This window comes from Siphateles boraxobius, unplaced genomic scaffold (genome assembly GCF_051911475.1).
Source record: "Siphateles boraxobius isolate OS27281-9 unplaced genomic scaffold, OSU_SipBor_1 105, whole genome shotgun sequence".
Taxonomy (NCBI): Eukaryota; Metazoa; Chordata; class Actinopteri; order Cypriniformes; family Leuciscidae; genus Siphateles; species Siphateles boraxobius.
Genome location: NW_027508706.1, coordinates 221341 through 242967, shown reverse-complemented (window position 1 = coordinate 242967; position 21627 = coordinate 221341). Strand labels below are relative to the sequence as shown.

General features: G+C 36.1%; 1 protein-coding gene across 2 annotated transcripts in view; it reads right to left on the bottom strand.

Annotated features, from left to right (window-relative positions):
* Positions 1–5020: 5020 nt before the first annotated feature.
* The window catches only part of tbc1d32 (TBC1 domain family, member 32), a 49143-nt gene continuing 32536 nt past the window's right edge, over positions 5021–21627 (bottom strand). For both annotated transcript variants that reach the window (XM_077247079.1, XM_077247080.1), the window contains exons 30-34: positions 20477–20592; positions 17918–18072; positions 13478–13618; positions 10007–10195; positions 5021–7029 (exon numbers count right to left, since the gene is read on the bottom strand). In XM_077247079.1, the coding sequence (XP_077103194.1) occupies positions 6910–7029; positions 10007–10195; positions 13478–13618; positions 17918–18072; positions 20477–20592 (721 nt within the window). In that variant the 3' untranslated portion in view covers positions 5021–6909. The remainder of the gene's footprint in view (positions 7030–10006; positions 10196–13477; positions 13619–17917; positions 18073–20476; positions 20593–21627) is intronic.

The following is a 21627-nucleotide window of genomic DNA, read 5'->3' as shown; positions in this document are numbered from 1 at the left end:
ACACCTACTAATGTGTTAACTGCTATCAAACAACTAAGTTCGAGCAGTGGTGCAGGACTTGATGCGATTGAATCCAGATATATTAAATTAGCTTCTCATATTCTCATGTTTCCACTAGCAGACCTGTTTAATATGTCCTTGTCTACTTCTGAGTTACCAGCTATCTGGACATATCCACGCTTTAAGATCCTTTCACCATTTCAATCCGGGTTTAGACCTAATCATTCAAAAAATACTGCTCTCTTAAAACTTACTAATGGTGTGTTTTCAGCATCTGATGCTGGCAATCTTATAGGGGCTATGTTTATTGATTTCAAAAAAGCTTTTGATTTGGTGGATCACTATCTACTTTTAGATTGTTTTTTCTCAAAATGCATTATTATGGTTTAATTCTTATTTACATAATAGAAAACAATGTGTTGTTCTTAAAGGGAGTAGGCCTGATTTATTTGTGCAAAAAAGCGGTGTACCCCAAGGTTCAACGCTGGGTCCACTTCTTTTCACTATTTTTATTAATGATCTGCCTTTAATATGTTCTAATTCCTCTGTTCAACTATATGCAGATGATACTGTCATTTATACGTCTAAATCACATTTATTGCAAATCCAAACTGCTCTTCAATTGGATTTTAGTACCTTACAGAAATAGCTGTTATCTAATAAATTACTGCTCAATAAAACTAAATCTTACACTATGGTCTTCGGTACAAGAAAGACTCTTAAAACGTGTAATGACGGTATTTCTCTGAATGAGGTTGATAAAGATAAATACTTGGGTTTATGGCTTGATTCTGAACTTATATTCAAATCTCACATTGACCACCTTCTTCACAAAATTAATTTTGCAACCTGTGTTTTATTTCGATCCAGAAATTGTTTTACACTTAGTGTCCGAAAAAAAACTTGCCACACAACTGAAATGCCATTTTTTGTCTATGCCGATGTTGTTTATCAAAATGCTTTCATCTAAAACTAGCTTTCTACCCCTTAATACAGCATACAAAAATCTCTGTAGATTTTCTCTGGGATGTTCCTATAATACTCATCATTGTGAAATGTATAATTCACTTAAATGGCCCTCACTCAATATAAGAAGACACATACATTGGCTGCAACTCGTATTTAAATGTGTACATTTTAACTATCCTCAATATTTACAACAGCTTCTGGTACCGTATTCTTCAATACATAACCTGAGGCATTCTACACAATACTTCTTTTTCACGCCTATAGTCAAAAAACCAATTGGACAGAGAGCATTTATGTTTAAGGCTCCTTCAGACTGGAATAACTTGCCTTCAAACATACGATCTTTAACATCATTTCACATATTTAAAAATAGTTTGTCTTCTTATTTCTATGTATAATTTGCAAGTCATTTTATTCTTTGTTTTCGGCTGGCAAGTATTTGATCACAGCCTCTGTGTGTCTAACTAGTGGTTGTATTTACCTAATAAATCTTTTGGTGTTTTTTTTTGTGTCATCTTTGTGGCAGTGTGTTGATTGTGGTATTGTTTATGTCTTATTATTCTAATGTGTTTGATTTGTCCCTTGTAATTGTATTGTATTGTATATTAGGACCCCCTCGAAAACGAGATGGTTCATCTCAAGGGGTTTATCCTATTCAATAAACTTATTGTGGCGAACAGGACGGCCGAGGGACGTGAGAGAACGGCGCGAGGCCGGTGGTGCGATTGCTAATGAGCAACACCTGTGAAGCACACCGGTCTCGCATCTCTCACGGAGGAGCGGAAGCATAAAGGAGGAGCGACGACGTTAATGATCGAGAGAGGAACAGGCCAGTATTTTAGTTGAGTTTTGGTTTTTGTATTTTGTATTTGTGTTTTATTTTAGCCAGCAGTCGTCCACGAGGGACTGATAGATAGCTAGATAAATAGATGGATAGATGGAATGTCAGACAGACGATAGATGGATAGATAGTTAGATGGATAGATAGAGGGATAGATAGCTAGATAAATAGATGGATAGATGGAATGCCAGACAGACGATAGAGGGATAGATAGAGGGATAGATAGATGGATAGATAGATAGATGGAATGTCAGACAGACAATAGATAGATAGATGGATAGATATCGATCTCCAGGGGTCATAATGCACTGGATGAATGGTATGTCACAGAAGAGCCTCACCTCTGTGATGTCAGATCTATCTGATGTGACTCCGACATATTGTACACTTCTTCTGTGAGATCTTCACTCAAACACTATCTGCAATCTCTGTTCCTGTAATTCGAAGAGACAGAGACATTCGAGAATAATGCTGCTTTTTGCCCGGGTGGGTTATCTGCACTAGTTGATCATCAAGCTCTAATATTCAACTCTGTGCTCTGGTAAGTATTGTGTTTCTGGTAATTCAAATGGCTGCTTGTATGATAACGCTCATGAGACTTTTTGCAATTAACCTGATGGACTCGTCAGGTGGGCCTGAGGGGGAATTGTGCTGATGATGTCATTATGGGTTAGACCACAGCGAAAAGAGAATATCGGAAAAGAATGGTCTCTAAATAAATTAGGAGCTGAGCCAGAGGTTACCGTCGTGCTACTCCAATGTGGCGATACTATGGGTGGTGTTGATGTTGTGTGATGAGAGCGGGGCTGACTGAGGAAGCGTGTGTACAATACACAATGTGTGTTATAAATGACTGGCTTCTTCTGACAGGGAATGGATGAGTTATGCCCGAGTGTTAATCTTCTGCCTCTCGGCTCTTCTCTTCATTTCCTTTCTTCAGAGCCTACTTTGAACATAAGAAATTGACTTTCCACACAAAGTCTGTCTGTTTTAACTCTCTTTAGTTTGAGCCCGATCCTTAAGCCTCCTCTGTTCCACAAGGAATAAGAATCGACTCCCTCCATCTCATCCATTTGCTGTAGAAACTGACCTATCGTTGATGCTACTGGGCTTTGGGTTAGCAGACAGGGAGAGTTAAAGTAATGCATTCTAATCACACGCTAATCAGTCCAGATTAGAACTGATACAGAGAGAAAATGGATTCATCCCCTCAACCCTTGAGATTCTGGAGTTTAATGGAGACGGATAATGCTTGTGATATCTTCTTCAAAGACTCTCAGATTGATTGTGTGTCCATTAATGCACAGCAAGTAGGAATCCGATGACTGACACTTGAACAGCAATGCTAAATGACAACTGCTTAGCTTCACCTGAAATACAGGACACATTCAAAATGGGTTGTTAGCAAAGTGTAGAGTAACACTAAAACCAAAAATATTTTTTATAAACTTATACTTGAGAATAGTTTGAGTTTGAATCTGTTTTCCAGGCTCAAGAAGATGGATTGGTTTTTAGTGGTGTTCGTCACAATGCTACTTAGGCTACACGGCTAACCTGCCCCGTTATATGGGTTAGAGATCGCAAACTACTGAGCAAAGTGACATAGGTAATGCTTCCTTTTACAGTACGTTAACTTACGTGTACTTACAGTGTACTTACCTAAGAAAGTACTGGGTAATATAAGGTAAATACATGGGTTAAGGTTAGGTTTAGGGGTAGGTTCATGGTCAGTACCTAGTTATTACCCAGTTATTGCAATAAGTACATAGTATGTACATGGGGAACAGGACTGTAAAAGGAAGCGTTACTGTGACATATATGAAAGGTCACCATGTTGTTACCTATTAAGACACATGTTTGGACAGGAAACATGGGTAACGCTTTATTCTGATGGAACAATCTGTCAACTAACTATCATTAGAGTATCAGTAGACCGTCTGCTTAATTTCTGCTAACTCTTTATTGTGTTTGTCCTCCAACAGACATTCTACTGACTATAAGTAACTTTGCAACTACATGTCAAATAATTCTAACCCTAACTTTAGTCAACTAATAGTCAACTCACACTCTAATGAGAGTTAGTAGACATGTAGGGTGCAACGTAGTCAACAAAATGTATTAAAGGAACCATCAAAATAAAGATAAACCGAAACATGTTGATCCAGGAACAACATTCCTGTCCAAAAATTCCCTAACCCTAAACCTACCCATAACTCATCCCTAAAATCAGAGGGAAATGATAGGTGAATAACACAGATGTAGCAGCACCTAACCCTGGTTGTTAGCCTAAATTTGACTAACTGTAAACTTGTCCCTCAAATCTGATTGGTTCATTAGAAAGTTGTTCAAGGATCAAAAAAGATGTTGCTCCAGGAACATGTTGTACTTCGTGAAATCACATTTGCTGAATCGGATCTAAACCAGGTTGGATTTGTATGGTTTCGTCAACCCTAAACCTGCACTGAAACTCAGAGTTTGTTAGGCTAGCTTCACGCAACAGGCCAATGATGTGCATCTTTACCTACATGTTGTGAAATATAAACAAACAGTCTGTAAACACACTGATTTATGTCTTACGGTTGTAAGCTGCATGTGTCTCATTCATTAAAAAGAAAAACATAATTTGTTCATGACGGTAACTTACTGATTGAATTCAAATGTTATTGTGGACTTCCCTATTCTCATAAAATTAAAATGATTATGAAAACTTTATAGTTACCATTCTTGGTGTGAATGGCCCTTGATGCCCTGCGCCCTTCAGAAATACTAATTTCAAGTGCCCTTCAGAGTGAGTAAGGGATAGTGATGCTCACGTTTGATTAAAATTCGCCCATTCATCAAGCAGATACTTGAAGGAATTTGGCAGTCATAACATGGATAATTAATGTGGAGGAGAATAATACAGCATATTTACCAGAGAAAATCAAGCTAATGCAACTCCTCAAGCCTAATACAGAGACAGAGAGGCCCTAATTATCCGTTAATCAGTTTAATTACCCATAATTAGTCCTTTCTAATTATCCTACCATTTTGGTCTGTAGATACATCATCAACATCCACGTCACAAAAGGCTTGTGTTGTCAATTTATAACAAGCCAAACCAAGACACACTCCAGATTTCCAGATCACTGTTGGCAAACAATCAGTCGTTAAATCATTAACCTGATTAATGTGTACAGCTTGTTATGATTACACAAAGATAAAATCAACTGATGACGCACAAGTGATTTTAATGCAGTAGTTGTATCAGAGCATATACATAAAAGTTATATAGGAGTAAAAGACAAATTTAAAAAAAAAAAAGCACTCTGAGGGAACTTTTTACAGCTTAAAGTTATAACTGTTTCTCTCTCCTACTGAGTAAACCATATGCAATATTTAGCAGTTGTTGTGAAGGAGAAAGACACCTCTCTCTAATGATCTAATTCATTATTCACAGTGTGAGTTACAGATGGCGAGGGTGAGAGATTGCATCTATGTGCTAATGACGGCCTGTCAACGTGATCCTGCCTCTCTATACAGCTTCTTTAGGATGGGAATAAGAGACTACAGATGTTAATGTATGCCTTTAGAAAAAAACACACACTACACAACAACAATGGCCTGCGATTAATCCTGTACTCAAGTGTTGACATGCTAGTAGATCACATATACTTCACTTCATGTTTGATTTTCCATTCAAAGTAAATGTATATTTTTTCATATTTACTGATGTCATGTGACAGGCTGAGTGACTTGTGTCTGCGGTCAGCAACCATGAAGGTACAAAATTGAAATGAAATTTCGCAAGCAAAACCGGTTCATCATCTCTTGTCGAAAGCAACATATAAAGGCCAACTTGTAGAGATTTCCCTTTCAAACCAAGCAGCTTTCTGTTGGTCAACACGGATTCCAACATGAACCTGTTGTGAATAATGGTTTTCTATTTGAATATAATTAATGTCTGTGATGAAAAGCTGAATATTCATCAGCCATTACTCCAGTCGTCAGTGTCACATGATCCTTCAGAAATCATTCTAATATACTGATTTATTATCAATGTTGGAAACAGTTACGCTGCTTAACATATATTTTTTATATAACCTGATACATTTTTCAGGATTCTTTGATGAATTTTTTTTATTTTTTTAACAGCATTTATTCTAAATAATTACATTTTCTAACAATATACACTAGTTCAAAAGTTTGGGGTCAGTAATTGTTTTCTTTCTTTTTTGAAAGAAAATAATACTTTTATTCAGCAAGGATGTGTTAAATTGATAAAAAGTGATAGAAAAGATTTTTATTAAGATTGGAATAAATGCTGTTCTTTTTAACATTTTATTCATCAATGAATCCTGAAAAAAGTATCACGGGTTCCAAAAAAATATTAAGGAGCAGAACTGTTTCCAACATTGATAATAACTGAGTATCAAATCATCATAAAGGAATTATGCTTAGGGCACCAAAATGGCTAGCAGCGGCACTGATCATGTGACACTGCAGAATGGAGTAATAGCTGATGAAAATTCAGCTTTGCATCACAGAAATAAATTATATTTTAAATGATATTCAAATAGAAAACCATTATTATAAATTTTTATAATATTACTGTTTTTTTCCGATTAAATAAATGTAGGCTTGATGAGCATAAGAGACATATTTCAAAAACATTAAAAATAGTAATGCATCCAAACTTTTGACTCAATGGTACTGTACTGTGTACACACACACACACACACACACACACACACACACACACACACACACACACACACACACACACACACACACACACACACACACACGCTCACATACTGTACACAATAGTGAAATATATAGTTTAGCATCATTTTACAAAAAACTAATTACCAGTCAAAGCAGTTACAGTTACTTATTTACTAGCCTTTGAAGAGTTTGTTTTCTTATATTTATGATCCCCTGAGTGAGAATACTAATCCAAAAATCAAAGAGAATGAAAGCAAAGGGGAAATATTCACATGGTGTCCGTCAAAACGCCGGCCTCGTTCGTTACAAAAACAGCCTAAATTCCATGCAACATTTTCAGTCTCATTTTGTACCACAGCACTTTCAGTCCCTGCTGATCTTCAGATTTCCTTCTAGCTGCTCCTTGGTAAGATGCTCCTCATGTCCGAGAGCACCATGGATCTGTAGTTGCGCTCCAGCCCCTCCATGTACTCCAGGTAATTACTCATCCTGAAGCTGTGGATTGGTTCCTCCTGCAAGCATAAAAGCAGCACAGATTTGATGAGAAGCGCTTGAGAGAGCCGGTTTGCGGAAAAGAGGCAGAACAGGCTTAAAAACTGCTTTAGAATAGATTACGCTCAATCCGATGAGATTTTGATATTCTTATTCCAGTCTGAGCAGATCCTGATTATGTCCGACACAGAGTGGTTAAAATTACTCTGACAATTGTATTCTGCTGCATGAAAGCATGCAAACTTTTACACATAATAAATATTGTGACAAATCTCACTGCCAACAGTAACAAAAGGTCTTTATTAATGAAACAAGAGGTCATATACTGGCTCTATGTGAGGAATGGCTACACGTCCGTGTACTAAATAAACAATGCACCGCCTAATACACTCTGACATTTAGCTTGGGATAAATAATATCATTTAAACAAAGCCAAATTAATTACATTTTGTTTACGATGAGTCAGCGGATGCAAGACCAAGTTACAAAAGGACACTTCAGTTCATGGTGAAGAGGTGAAAATGAGAGAAGGGATAATAAACCTTTATGAGTTTGCTGCATTAAATAAAACATGTCTGCAGTGTAAGCAGTTTTGTGATATAACTGCAGACGGCTTGGCAATGACAAACAAAATAGATAAACTCAAAATGCTTAAAAAATATAAAAAAAATACTGAAATGGTCCATTATAAAACAAATTATAACCAATTTTATCCACTGCTGATGAATGCTAGATATGTCATAAATATAAATACGGAGCATCTTTCAATTAAACCGAATAGAGTCAGATAATAACTGACAATATGTGAAAAAGTAAATAAGAAGAATAGATAAAGATCGTGAAATTGCATACGCTGCTCTGATGGAAAAAAGTAGGTTTTCTCTATCACAATTTTTTTTTTTACGTACAGTTAAATGACGTATTTTAAGATGAGACCACATTCAACTAGTCTTTGGTGAACTTAAAGGAATAGTTCACCCCAAAATGAAACGTATTCACCATCAATCAGTAAACTGTTACAATTACTTTCTTTCAAGGAACAAAAACATGAGATGTTTTAAAGGATGTTCACATTTTGAGAATTTGAGAAAAAAAGCACGCGCATTACTCTGATTCCATATTTAAACTTGGCATGTCACAATCGGCCACAAGTCAGAACCAGTAGTGTTTAGTATCACTGAGTTCAAACATATATTGAATATTAAAATATAAAAAATAAAATAATATTCTGTTTTAGGTCAAAAAGCAGCTTAGAGATTCTTCAAAATACATTATTTTGTAATGTATTGATGAAAGATGTGGTTTTGAGACAACATGAGGGTGAGTAAATAATGCCAGAATTTAAATTGTTCCTGTTTGGGTTTTATTGTGTGGAAGGTTATTTGAATTTCTTCATAGCTGTGGAGCAGCAGAAAATCTATAACATAAAACCACAGAGCCATAAGATGGGACTATTGTGAAAAGTCCAGATGTTTCCATAAAGCTGAAGAAAGTCTCCTGCCTACAAAGCCACTCAAAACCAGAAAGTGGATACACGCTGGTGTGTTCAAAATTAAACAATAAAAATGCCATTTTAATTACAAGTACCCATTATCTAAAGACATTAAAACTATTCCACCATCTATTGTTGCTGATAAAAATGAAGGAAAAAAAGCCTAAAATGGTTTTGCAGGATGCTTTGAACCAAACGCTAGACTCTGTCACGGTTTTCAAACTGTTGGAACGATTCGGTAGTGACAGACAATTGCTTTTGAAATCCTGCAAACAAAGAATGACTTTAGTTGAGTTTGATTTCCCCTTTGTTGAATCATCCAAAATGGATTCATTGTACATTTACTCTGGCTTCAGAGTGACATCGGGAGGGATTGTTACGAGTAATTTCCATTCCCGATCTTTAATTTAGATGAAATACAGATAATTTTGCAATCTTGGATATGTACAAATCCTCAGAAACCATTCAGGAATCGTCTGAAATGGTTTCTCTATTGTACAGGGTACACCGTGAACACTGACGCACACACAAACACTAAAAAGTTTTGAGCTTTTAAGGGTGAACTAAGGACAAGAGTCTGCTTAATCTGAGTTACTGCAGCCACGCTTGCACACTCCATGGTCCCTTAAAACAACACCGCCTCAGTGTGTTCTTACTTTAAAGGACTAGTTCAGCCAAAAATTACAATTCTGTCATTATTCCAGAACTTCTTTCCTCTGAGGAACACTTTAAAGGGACATTCTGTAGGAATTTCTCCCATCTAGCGGTGAAATTGTATTTTGCATTCAAACGAATTGTGCTCTTCAGCGCCTCGCTTTTTCAAATGCGTGTTGCATCTACGGTAGCTGTTATGTACCAAAAAGCTATGACAGGATCTCTTATATAATAGCACTTCGTCGAGTTTTCCTTCGGGTGAACAGGTTTATTATTTCAAACAAACTGCAACTTGACACAACGAACAAACGAATGTTATAGTATGAATTACAGACTGACTTGCCAGGGCAGTGAAGTGCCTCTCGCTGCTCTGCTCCTCCGTTTCTGCTGCTTTCAGTCACGTGACGCTGGCTCTGAACGAAAACACGTTGTGGAAACGCGTCGGCCTAGTACTTTTTGACCCTCTCTGCTATTATAGTTTTTCAAGATGGCGGAACGACATGGAAGCCTCTGTGGACCTACCCGTCACATGTATATAAAGATAATAAATTCTTCATTTACGAGGATAAGTCAGATAATTGGCAGAGGTATTTGTACACCATTGAAAAATATTGATTTGAGATAATAAAATACCTACAAAACTACACATAGTCCCTTTAATAATGTTTATATGGTGCTGTTTGGTCCTTTTTGGAGCTAGAAAGCCCCAGATCCATTCACTTGCATTGTACGGAAAAGAGCGTGAACATTAAGCTAAACGTCTTCCACGGTAGAAAAAAACTCATATATTGGAATGGCACGAAGGGGAGGAAATGATAGCATCATTTTAATTTACAAAAGTTATACTGCACCTTCAGAAAGACCTGCAGGTCCTGCGTCTGTGTGTGCTGCAGGATCTCTTGCTGCAGGTGACGGAGGGCAGAAACACACATGTACACCTGGTAATCTGGTCCCATGATGACACAGGTGACCACATAGTGACAGATCTCAGGCCAATCTAGATAGTTCCAGAAACACTGGCCAAGCCACTGAATACAGATCTACATGGCAGGTAGAGAGACGGAGAGAGAGAGAGAGAGAGAGAGAGAGAGAGAGAGAGAGAGAGAGAGAGAGAGAGAGAGAGAGAGAGAGAGAGAGAGAGAGAGAGAGAGAGAGAGAGAGAGAGAGAGAGAGAGAGAGAGAGAGAGAGAGAGAGAGAGAGAGAGAGAGAGAGAGAGAGAGAGAGAGAGAGAGAGAGAGAGAGAGAGAGAGAGAGAAATTTTTTTAAATCAATCAGTATGAAATGCTGGGAAAAAAATGAGAGATCAAAAACTTCTGAGTATTGAATTTTAACATGATGCGCTCAAGACTGAGGTCTGATGCAGTCAACTGTACATTATCCATTAGAAGCATAATTAACTATTAAACAATCAGCACACACAAAATTATAATTTTGTCATTTTCCAGTAAAAACAAAACATCAAAATTGATTTGAGAATCAAAACAGCAAGATATTAAAACTTGTTTTGAGAATGCGTTAATATTCAAGAGTTTAGGGCAAGTAAAATATTTAATACAATAAAGACACTTATAATGAATAATGATTTCTATTTTAAATAAATGCTGTTAATTTTCTTTCTATTTATCAAAAAATGCTTAAAATATCATAATTTCCACAAAAATACTAAACCTGTTAAAATTGAATTTTAACATTATTTTAACAATTTTTAATAATATTTCACAATATTATAGGTTTTACTGTATTTTTTATCAAATAAATGCAGCCTTGAGTTTTTCAAAAACATTACAAAATCTTACACTTCTGAACACTACGTAAGTTTATTTTTTTAATTTTAATCTGGTTTAAGTATAAATCTAACACAACTGTTTGGTATGTCAACTGGGAATATTTTTTTTTCTCCCAAAAGAACATGATTTTTAATTTTATTTGCAGTGTATGAATAACATTGAGAGAATGTTCCTTGAACTCTTACGCAGAAATAAATCAAGTCTCTTGAATAATATGCAGAAATCACTTTCATCCACAAGCTTGACGCATTTCTGTTTTGTTTCAGTGGTGGTGAACTGCGTTCAGGTCATATAATCCTCAGAAGCTGTTCAATTATTCTACCGAATCATAGAAAGGCGTGTATGCATACATTCAGACCACTCCAGCAGGCAATTTACACAGCATCTGTGTCTCTCTTTCAGACACTCTTCCTGCTTTGTCTAGAATTCGAAACACTCTCTCCGAGTGCGCAGACACGGATGCCCTCTATGATGGAGGTGACACTCAATTTAAAACAGAAAAGTCTTCTTTCCTTCAGTTTCTGTCGATTCAAAACTAGTTACTAGTTTCACAACTTTGGGTATTTTTTCACAACTGCATAACACTCAACACACTGATGACCATCAATCATTAACTGCAGCCTTTAGCGAATCAATAATTCTGTGTGGTATAAATAAAATTCCTGTCACAGTATGTGTATGTGTACAGATGTCTACATCTGTATGAACTGTATGTATATATATATATATATATATATATATATATATGTGTGTGTGTGTGTGTGTGTGTGTGTGTGTGTGTGTGTATAAAAAAAAGAGTGTTCTAATAAATGGTATGTAATATGACAGTCCCGATCATAGTTATTATTAGTCATGCATTGCTGTTTGAGCTGCGTGCGCTGAAGTGCTGAATGAATAGATAGGCCTTAACAAAATAAATAAATGGTCCCAAACATAACATTCATTTTTCCTCGTGTCTTCTGCTTTACGTCACACGCATGAACCTACTTAATCGACGATTAATCGTTAACATGCCTACTTAGCACTACACTACATATCTTAACACCCTGCTTCTAACTCAATGACTCAACAACGTACCAGAAGATGACAATTCCTGCAATTGTCCTCTGTTGTTTAGTGTAACAGTTTGATTTGTAATGTAAAAACAATAAGGTGAACAAATATTTTACTGATGCCCTGGAATACTGAAACCTTGATTCTGCTTTCCCTTCACATCACACTAAAGTACAAACAAAAATGTTGTGGAAATTGCCTCTTGTTATACTGGAACACTTCTCATTTTCCTGTGTCCTTAAAAAAAATGTTGTTCAGAAAGATTTTAAGCTTATTGCTCATATTTTTAGATGGGTGTATGTGTATGCGTGTGTGCATTTTAATAAATTAAACATGCTATTTTTCCAAAATAGCTTTGAAAAATGTTCAGAAAATATAGCTACCACCACAACATCTTCCATTCGAATAACAGTAGAACATTTCTGAGCGCACAGAGAAATATATTTTTTTTGTCAGGTCATAGGAATTAAGCAAGATCCAGTCCTATTGAGAGTGCAAATGATAAAGAATATAAAAATAAACTAAATGCAGAAAACACAGTTTTCCTTGTCCTTGACTGCTAGGAAAGGTCATATCTGACTTCATCTGACAAAAGACTTGAGGCAGAGCTTTGAGATCATGCTTATAAACCCCAGAGAAAGAGTTGCGCTGAATAATCACGGCGTTCGTCAATGAAGATTGTCAGTGATTCAGGTCATAACAGAACGTCCTTGCATCTTTATAGTTCTAGCCTGGCAAAGTCACACAAATTCACCAGCGATCACAATTCACATCATAAGTGATGTGACTCCCACAGAGATTCGTGACAAAGTAACATGTGATGAGCTTAAATACAGGACATCCACACCATCTTATTATTATTATTATGCCCAATTAGTAAATTCAGATAAGTCAGTGCCATATTTGGCTTTTCTGACTATATGCTTTTGTTGTATGGAAAGGTTTTTACAAAATTATTCATGTTCTATAGATAAAATAATAATTATTATTATTATTGATGTTTAATATCATTTTAGTATTATAATTAATACAATTTTTCTATTGTAATAAATTATAAAAACTAAAACCACTAAAGAAATATATTACTATAGTAATAATTATGTTGTACAGTAAAACAATTGCATATTTAACAACAGCAATAATAATAAATATAAATTTAGGGATTAACATTAAAATAACAATACTAATATTCATGGCTTAATTTCTTAATTCTTATTTCTTTCAAACATTTTCAAACAACACAGAACTTTAATTTTGGTGGAAAACCACAGATGAGACCTTATTGGTTTCTTTGTTGTTGACAACAGATTTATAACCAATCCACATAAAACATTTGGGAAGATGGTTGCTGCTCCGAGACACTGAAAACACCAGAAGGTTGCACCAAAATGCATCAAGGTTGGCAAGTCTGCTTACCAACAGAGGAGATTTATTAAAAATGTAAAATAACAATTGCTAATAAAATGCTTAAAATACAGCACCTGAGAGGGAGTGAAGCCAGACATCCTGAAGGCAGAATAAACCAGAGGAACCTCGGCCTTGAGCAACATCTCAACGTAATGAGCGGTGCAGGAGTAGATCGGATGTATTCCCGATTGAGCGATTTCTATAGGGAGATGCACCTAAAACATGGGAAAATGTGAAGAAACTGTGAAGAAGCAGTGCACAAGGTGTGGTGTAAATGATGCTAAGCTGCACTGGTTCTTGCGTGTCGTAACTGATCATGAAGTGTAAATGAGATTCGAGAACTCTGCAAAGGGCAAGATTTTCAGTAAATAATTACTTGATTGTAGTCTGTTCTCCACACAAAGCTATCATTGATTTCTGAAGACTCATATTTAACACACAGTGTCACTTTTATGATGCTATTTTTCTCATTTTTGAAGTAAAAATCCCCTTTGATTTTATTAGAAAACAGAAACATTATGTAATGCTAAATATTCCTTTTTGTGCTCTTCAGCTGAAAGAAAATTGTATTTTTTTTTAGTTTGGAAAGGCATGAAGCTGAGTTAAAGGGATAGTTCACCCAAAAATGTAAATTCTGTCGGTAATTACTCTCCCTCATGTTGTTCAACCCCGTAAGACCTTCGTTCATCTTCGGAACACGAATTAAGATATTTTTGATTAAATCTGAGAGCTGGATCACTCCTCCATAGGCTTCTAAGGGATTGACACTTGTTCCCCGAAAAGTTTTTAAAGACATCGTTAAAATAGTCCAAGTGACTACAGTGGCTCAATCTTAAGTTTAACAAGCGACGAGAATACTTTTTGTGCGCAAAAAAACACAAAAATAACGACTTTATTTCAACTATTGATTTCCTTCTCTGTGGGCGTCGAGTGAGTTCACTAGTGTAACAGCGCAGCGCTTCTGTGTTGTGCGTCACACGCATCACACACATGACCAGCGTCGGCCAATAGTGAGCCTCTGTGTGACGTAGCACTACGCTATCACACTACGCTAACTTACTCGACGCCCACAGAGAAGGAAATGATTAGTTGAAATAAAGTCGTTATTTTTGTTTGTTTTTGCGCACAAAAAGTATTCTCGTCGCTTGATAAACGTAACCCTCTGAGGTCTGCTATCGCGCCGGCGCGATAGTCTCGCTTTTTTTCTTATCAGTGCAAAAGAGACTCAAAATACTCTGTTGATTTTAATCTTATGTGTTAGTGTTATACATCATTCGATCCTGTTAAGTGTGTATTTTTTTTGTGTATACTCACAACATTAACAAAGTATTGTGCTTTTCGCCAAATAAAGAAAAATAAACATGATGCTAGTTTTGCCTTCTCTCTGTCAGTGAAGTCCATTCTGAAACGCGTCCGAAAATTAACTGTAATTCCGCGAATACTTGTCATACAGGCACGAGTGTTTTTCCATAATGAAGCTTGAACTCTCTTCTTTTAAATGAATTAATTTATATTAAAAAAACAAATATTCTCAGTTTATGTAATCTGTATGAAAAGAGAGAGATGTCAGTCTTTTTCTATCCAGCTCATTATACCTGATTACGCGTTAATGTGCCACACCCACGGAGAGCGCGCGGTATTCAAACGCAAATGATCTAAGGCAAGCCATTCAAACATGCCAACGCCCACCAGCTGGTTTATAAAACAGATCAAGTTTAGTAAGCATCTTACTACAGCTGTGTACACAACATATCCCTACGCTGTGGGGAATAATACTATCTAATAACCCTGGAAAATGTACCAGAAGTGCTGGTAGTTGCATTTCGAGGAGCAACGGATCCAGCTGATGTAGTAAGTCATTTATTCTTAAGTGCGTTGTTCTAATCGCGATGTCTGTAAACCGCAAAAAGACTGTTTAAATATGAATTGAGTGTCTGTGTGTAGGCTAAATGATGAATGAATGACACAGGCGCACGTGCGCGGTTTACTACAGTTATACAGCGCGTGTCTGTGCCGTTCATTCACTCTCGCACCTACATTAGTAAAAATGTACATGAACACATCCAAACTATATTGCTATCCTACTAAGAGGAGTAAAAATAGACTGAAATATGTTGAAAAAAATGTCTGTATAAGCAACAAACTGCAAATTAACATGCTAATATAATATCATAAACACGATATGTTACAGACTAAATATGAATGTTTAGACAAGACTTTGTGATTAGTTTTGGATAGATTATAAAGTTTTGACTGTAAAAAAGACTACTGTCACATTAAATGGGCTTTTGTTCGCCAATTTCTGCTCATATGTTAAATATACTATAGTATGGGATGTTTTGTCAAAAATAAAGTAGGTATATTGAATTATCAACTAAGATGTTATTTAGTGTTTGTTCCAATATTCAAACCAATGAATCCTTACCTTTTTTAATACGTATGATAAAATGTATACTTTGTATAAGAAAGAAAGAATACACTTGAAATATTGTTAAAATTGTTGTTGTAATTGTAACCTATTTGTAATTGGTTACAATTTCTAATTGTAAAATATATATATATATATATATATATATAATTAATATGCACCTCATTATAGGGCTCATTATCCGGCCTTTGTCTTCTCAGGTGTGAACACGTCTCCACGCATATTGCCTTTCCAAACAAAAGGTGTCTTATAAAATTTAAATCAATGTATTGTTTTGTGTAAATGATTAGGCAGGATGATTTTCAGATAATTTTGAAGCACAAATTCTAGGCAACAACACCCATTAGTCAAAAGTCTTGTTTACACATATTTAGTATGTGTTTTGTGGCCTTATTTCAGACACTTTAAGTTTTAGTTTTTTCAATAACCATGCATAAACAATATTCTCTCAAAAATACAAACATGTACATACATCTTGCTCACATATTATGGTAGCCCCGTTTGTGCTAAATAGAGCAAAAGCACAAATGCAACTTTAAAAGCAACTGAAAAAAGCACAAATGTCAGAGCATGTCAAAACATCTCAAAGACCCCAAAAACACCTTAGACCTCAGAGGGCCACAGTAGTCACTTGGACTATTTTAACGATGTCTTTAATAACTTTTTGGGGAACAAGTGTCAATCCCTTAGAAGCCTATGGAGGAGTGATCCAGCTCTCAGATTTAATCACAAATATCTTAATTTGTGTTCCGAAGATGAACGAAGGTCTTACGGGGTTGAACAACATGAGGGAGAGTAATTACTGACAGAATTTACATTTTTGGGTGAACTATCCCTTTAAGTAATTTTTTTGTTTAACTCTTCTTCCAAGGGAACTGGCCACCACAGAAAACAACAAAACGCCACAGGTGCTAATGACACAGCCCAGATTTGATTAGCTGCCTGTGTCTTCCTGTTTTGAGGCATCTATGATGACTGCATCTTCTCTTTTTCTGAATCTCATCATTGTCTCTGAATGATTTACATGCATGGCCACTCTGACAGCACAGAAATATGGAATTGTAATCAGACAAACTTGTGTGTATGGAGCATTATCATATCCCGCACATATTTTTACAGCTGAAACTCTATTAACTGAGCTCTGTTTACTATCCGCTGTTCCGAGAGAGCGAGATTGCTCCATCCACATTTTATGGGGAGCACAGTAATGACTATGCCCCAGTAATATCATGATATCCAGCATTTCCTCCCAGTATTAACTTTCCCTATGCAAATGGAGATTAGAATGATAATGCGGATCAAAATGCTCATATTTGTTTACAGCACATGAATATGGAAGCTACACAAGAATATGCATTTAAATTCAGAACATTACTAAACATGAGAGGGATGCAGATGTTATTACTTTACAAAATTGCCACATGGGCTGTTTGAGACATTTAAAGGAATAGTTCACCCAAAATTAAACTTCGGTAAACATTTACCCGACTGTTCAAAAGTTTGGGGTCTGTAAGTTAAAAAAAAATGCTGAATTTATTTGATCTAAAATACAGTAAAAACTGTAATTTTGTGAAATATTATTACAATTTAAAATAACTGTTTTCTATTTTAATATATTTCAAAATATAATTTATTCCTGTGAGGGAAAAGCTGAATTTTCAACATTATTACTCCAGTCTCCAGTGTCACATGATTCTTCAGAAATCATTCTAATATGCTTATTTGGTGCTTAAGAACCATTTCTTATTATTATTATCCATGATGAAAACAGTTGTGCTGCTAAATATGTTTGTGGAAACCATGACATATTTTTTCAGGTTTCTTTGATGAATAAAACGTTTTTAATTTATTTCAAATAGAAAACTCGTGTAACAATGTAAAAGTGTTTACTTCCTTTTTTTAATCAACTGAATGTATCCTTGCTGAATGAAAGTATTGATTGAAACATTTTAATCTTTTTGGGGAGAACTAGTGCTTTAATGTGTTGTGTGTGTATTTTGTTGCTCCAGCCATGATAAAAGCAAGCAGCACACACTGAAGATTGACATGAAAGAGACGAACACTAATGTGATGAGCTGTAACTCACAGAGCTGTGCAGTCTCGGGGGCCACAGGAAGGCAGACGGCAGCAGACGGGAGAAACGCAAGAGCAGACTCAGAGAACGACCCACGTCGCCATGCATGAGCAAGAAAACTGTGGAGGCAAACCAATCGTGACCAGGATAACCCCCCTGAAAATAGGCTGACAACTGGGTCAAGGAATCTTTAATACATTCTAGCCTACATGTCGCTAATGCCAATATCTAGAGAGCAGGACCTGATGGATAAAAAGTGATATAGAAGCCCCAAAATCTATTTGAACACATAAGTAACACTTGTTGAAGAAATGCAAGAACGTCACATCATTAGATAAACATCTGCAAACAAAAGATACTAGAGCTTTTCTTATTAGTTCTGAGCTTTTTTTGCAATGACTTATAACCAGCTGATTTTTAGTAAGTGAAGTTCACAGGCAGCCAATCTGAGGGTGAACATGTTGCATTAATGTTTGACAACCAGAAAGTGTCAAAATGCTAATTTGTCTTTTTAACAACGACAACAATACTAACATTCAAAAGTGTGGGTTCAGTGTGAATTTCTAAAAGAAATTAATACTTTTATTCAGCCAGGATGCATTAAATTGATCAAAAGTGACAGAATAAATTATGTTATTTTAAATGTCTATTCACCAAAGAATCCTGAAAATATAACAGTTTCTACAAAAAAAATTAAGCAGCACAACTGTTTTCAACATTGATAATAATAAGAAACATTTCTTGAGCACCAAATCAGCATATTCGAAATGATTTCTGAAGGATCATGTGACACTGGAGACTGGAGTAATGATGCTGAAAATTCAGCTTTGCCATCACAGGAATAAGTCATATTTTTAATTATATTACAATAGAAAACAGTTATTTTATATTGTAATAATATTTACTTTTTTGATAAGATAAATGCAGTTTGGTGAACATAAGAGTCTTAAAGGAACACACCGACTTTTTGGGACTTTAGCTTATTCACCGTATCCCCCAGAGTTAGATAAGTCCATACATACCCTTTTCATCTCCGTGCGTGCTGTAACTCTGTCTGACGCACCCACCGCTAGCCTAGCTTAGCACAAAGACTGGAAGTAAATGGCTACAGCTAGCATACTGCTCCCAATAAGTGACAAAATAACGCAAATATTTTCCTATTTACAGTTGTGATTTGTATAGTCACAGTGTACAAATCACAAGGTCATATGAGACAGACATCTTTTAACTGTATAAATACTGGGAACTATATTCTCAAAAGGCGAAGCACTGCTACTTGGGCGGAGTGATAACCGCAGCACCTGAGAGACACAGTTGTTTCTTCCGTCAACAAAACCAACGTGACTAACTAGCTAGTAGCGGTGAATGGTGATCATGGCTGACTTTGAGGAATTGTCAGATGATTTTTACTTGGTATCAAAACAAGATCCAGAACCATATAGTTTTGAGCCAGAATACACAGACGAGGAATTACAAACTTTGGTAGCTGATAGACTAGTCATCTAAAAACATAACGGAACACTTACCGCAGCCACAGGTGATCTACTTTCTCCTGTCTGTGCTATCGATGGGATAGCCGTATACTTCAGCACACGTTTCATTGTCTGTGTGGGAAATTCCATTTTCTCAAAATAGTCGTCCTCAGTGAAATGTACTGAGCAAACACAGTGGTCCTTGATGATCTCTTCAGGTGTGTTTGGATCAATATCTAGAGCAAGTAAGTTAGCCATTGATTCATTTTGGTTGGAATTCTATGAAACATCATGGTATTACCTGGTCTCTCCTGTTTATTGTCACAGCTCTTTAAAATACAGCGAACACCAATGATTGTAAACTATGCTTTTACTATCTAGCAATTGCTGACTCTATTACTCCAACACAGAAAGAACTCTCTGCTCCTCACCACGGCGCGTCTCAGGTGCTGCGGTTATCACTCCGCCCAAGTAGCAGTGCTTCGCCTTCTGAGAATATAGTTCCCAGTATTTATACAGTTAAAAGATGTCTGTGTCTCATATGACCTTGTGATTTGTACACTCTGTGACTATACATATCACAACATGCTAATAGCAAAATGTTTGCGTTATTTTGTCATTTATTGGGATTAGTATGCTAGCTGTATCCATTTACATCCAGTCTTTGTGCTAAGCTAGGCTAGCGGTGGGTGGGTCAAACAGAGGTACAGCACGCACGGAGATGAAAAGGGTGTGTATGGACTTCAAACGTGTACTTTAGCTATATTTATTTCAAACATAGGCCATTTGGTTTGATATTTTAGTATATAATGCATTGACATTCATCATTTTTAAAGTATGGCTTGTGTATCCAATATTTTGGGGCTAAATAAAAAAAAAAGTGTCCTATCAATGGACATTGGTAGATGCATACTAAATACATACTAAATTGATCTGATAATAAACTTTTAATTGTGACTCATCCACATTAACATATATATATGTGTGTGTTCTAGAGAAAATTACAATATTGTGCAAACAAAGGTAAAACATCAGAATTCTTGCAATAAGTTGTGTCACTTGATTGATATCAGGAATAATCTTGTAATGAGAAGGATACAGAGCTCAGAGGAGACTTTGACTCGTTGCTGAGAGAGAAACTCCTGACAGTGCTTTAGCAAAAGACACAGATCCTGTTCTGAATCTTCTCTCAATAGCTTCAGAAACTTGCCATACCTATAGACACAAACACACACTGTTTTACATGGCAGCTTCATTTAATACCCCATTCAAGGCCTTGCTAAACAAAGTTGAAAAGACACTGTTAAAAATGTTCTTCCCAAAACACCAACTTGTGCACATTTACATAATTAGAACTTTCTCAAGGCAATATTTCTTGACTAATAAGTACAAATCTCACTACTGAAATAAATTCGGTTTTATCATGCATGTACAGTCTCTCCCTGGGAAACACAGCACCAAATGAAGGTTAACAGAGAGTTACAATTATCCCAATTTGATGAGCACTAGAATGCATTGGCTGATTACAGACAATGTGGACTGCCTTAAGACAAAATATCTAAATGGGTTCATATTATAGTTATAGTGTGCCGATATATCGCAAAAATAATGAATCTGAAAAAACAACAACAACACTGCAACAATTTCTTAATCAGTATTTTTGTCCTTGTTTCCAGTTTAACTATCTAAACATTTTTCTATATGTCAATATGTTTCTATATGTCTTTTGACATATAAGAGGTCTGTGTACCATTAAAATATCCTGCATGTTTCATAGCTTAAAACATCCTCTTCATTATAAACAAAGCATTTATTTAATCAAGCTCCAAAAAAGGCGCATATTGATATTGCGCGATCTGTGACATCACACGGGCAAATATATTTGCATATGACTGCCTCCAGAGCAGAGTCTCTGAACGAGTTCTGAATGAGTCCGTGTCCACGAATCGTTTGACTGAATGACTCGCTCGTTAAAACAATGTTTTGCTGCCGCCTAATGCCAGTTTTAGTAAAAAAAAAAAATTCAATGTTTCATTTATATCTCTCGCCTGTGGCAGATAAAATTATACCTGCGGTCCACCATGCTACAAAAATAACTGTTCTCACTTTCCTAGATGTCAGTTGAACATGACTTTATGACATTGTTGGATACGGATAAACTCGATACGGATACGGATAAACTTACGGTAAAGCTTTTGCAGCACTCAGTTATCGGAAAGTCAAGTTTTAAATGTCAAAATCAGAGTAGCC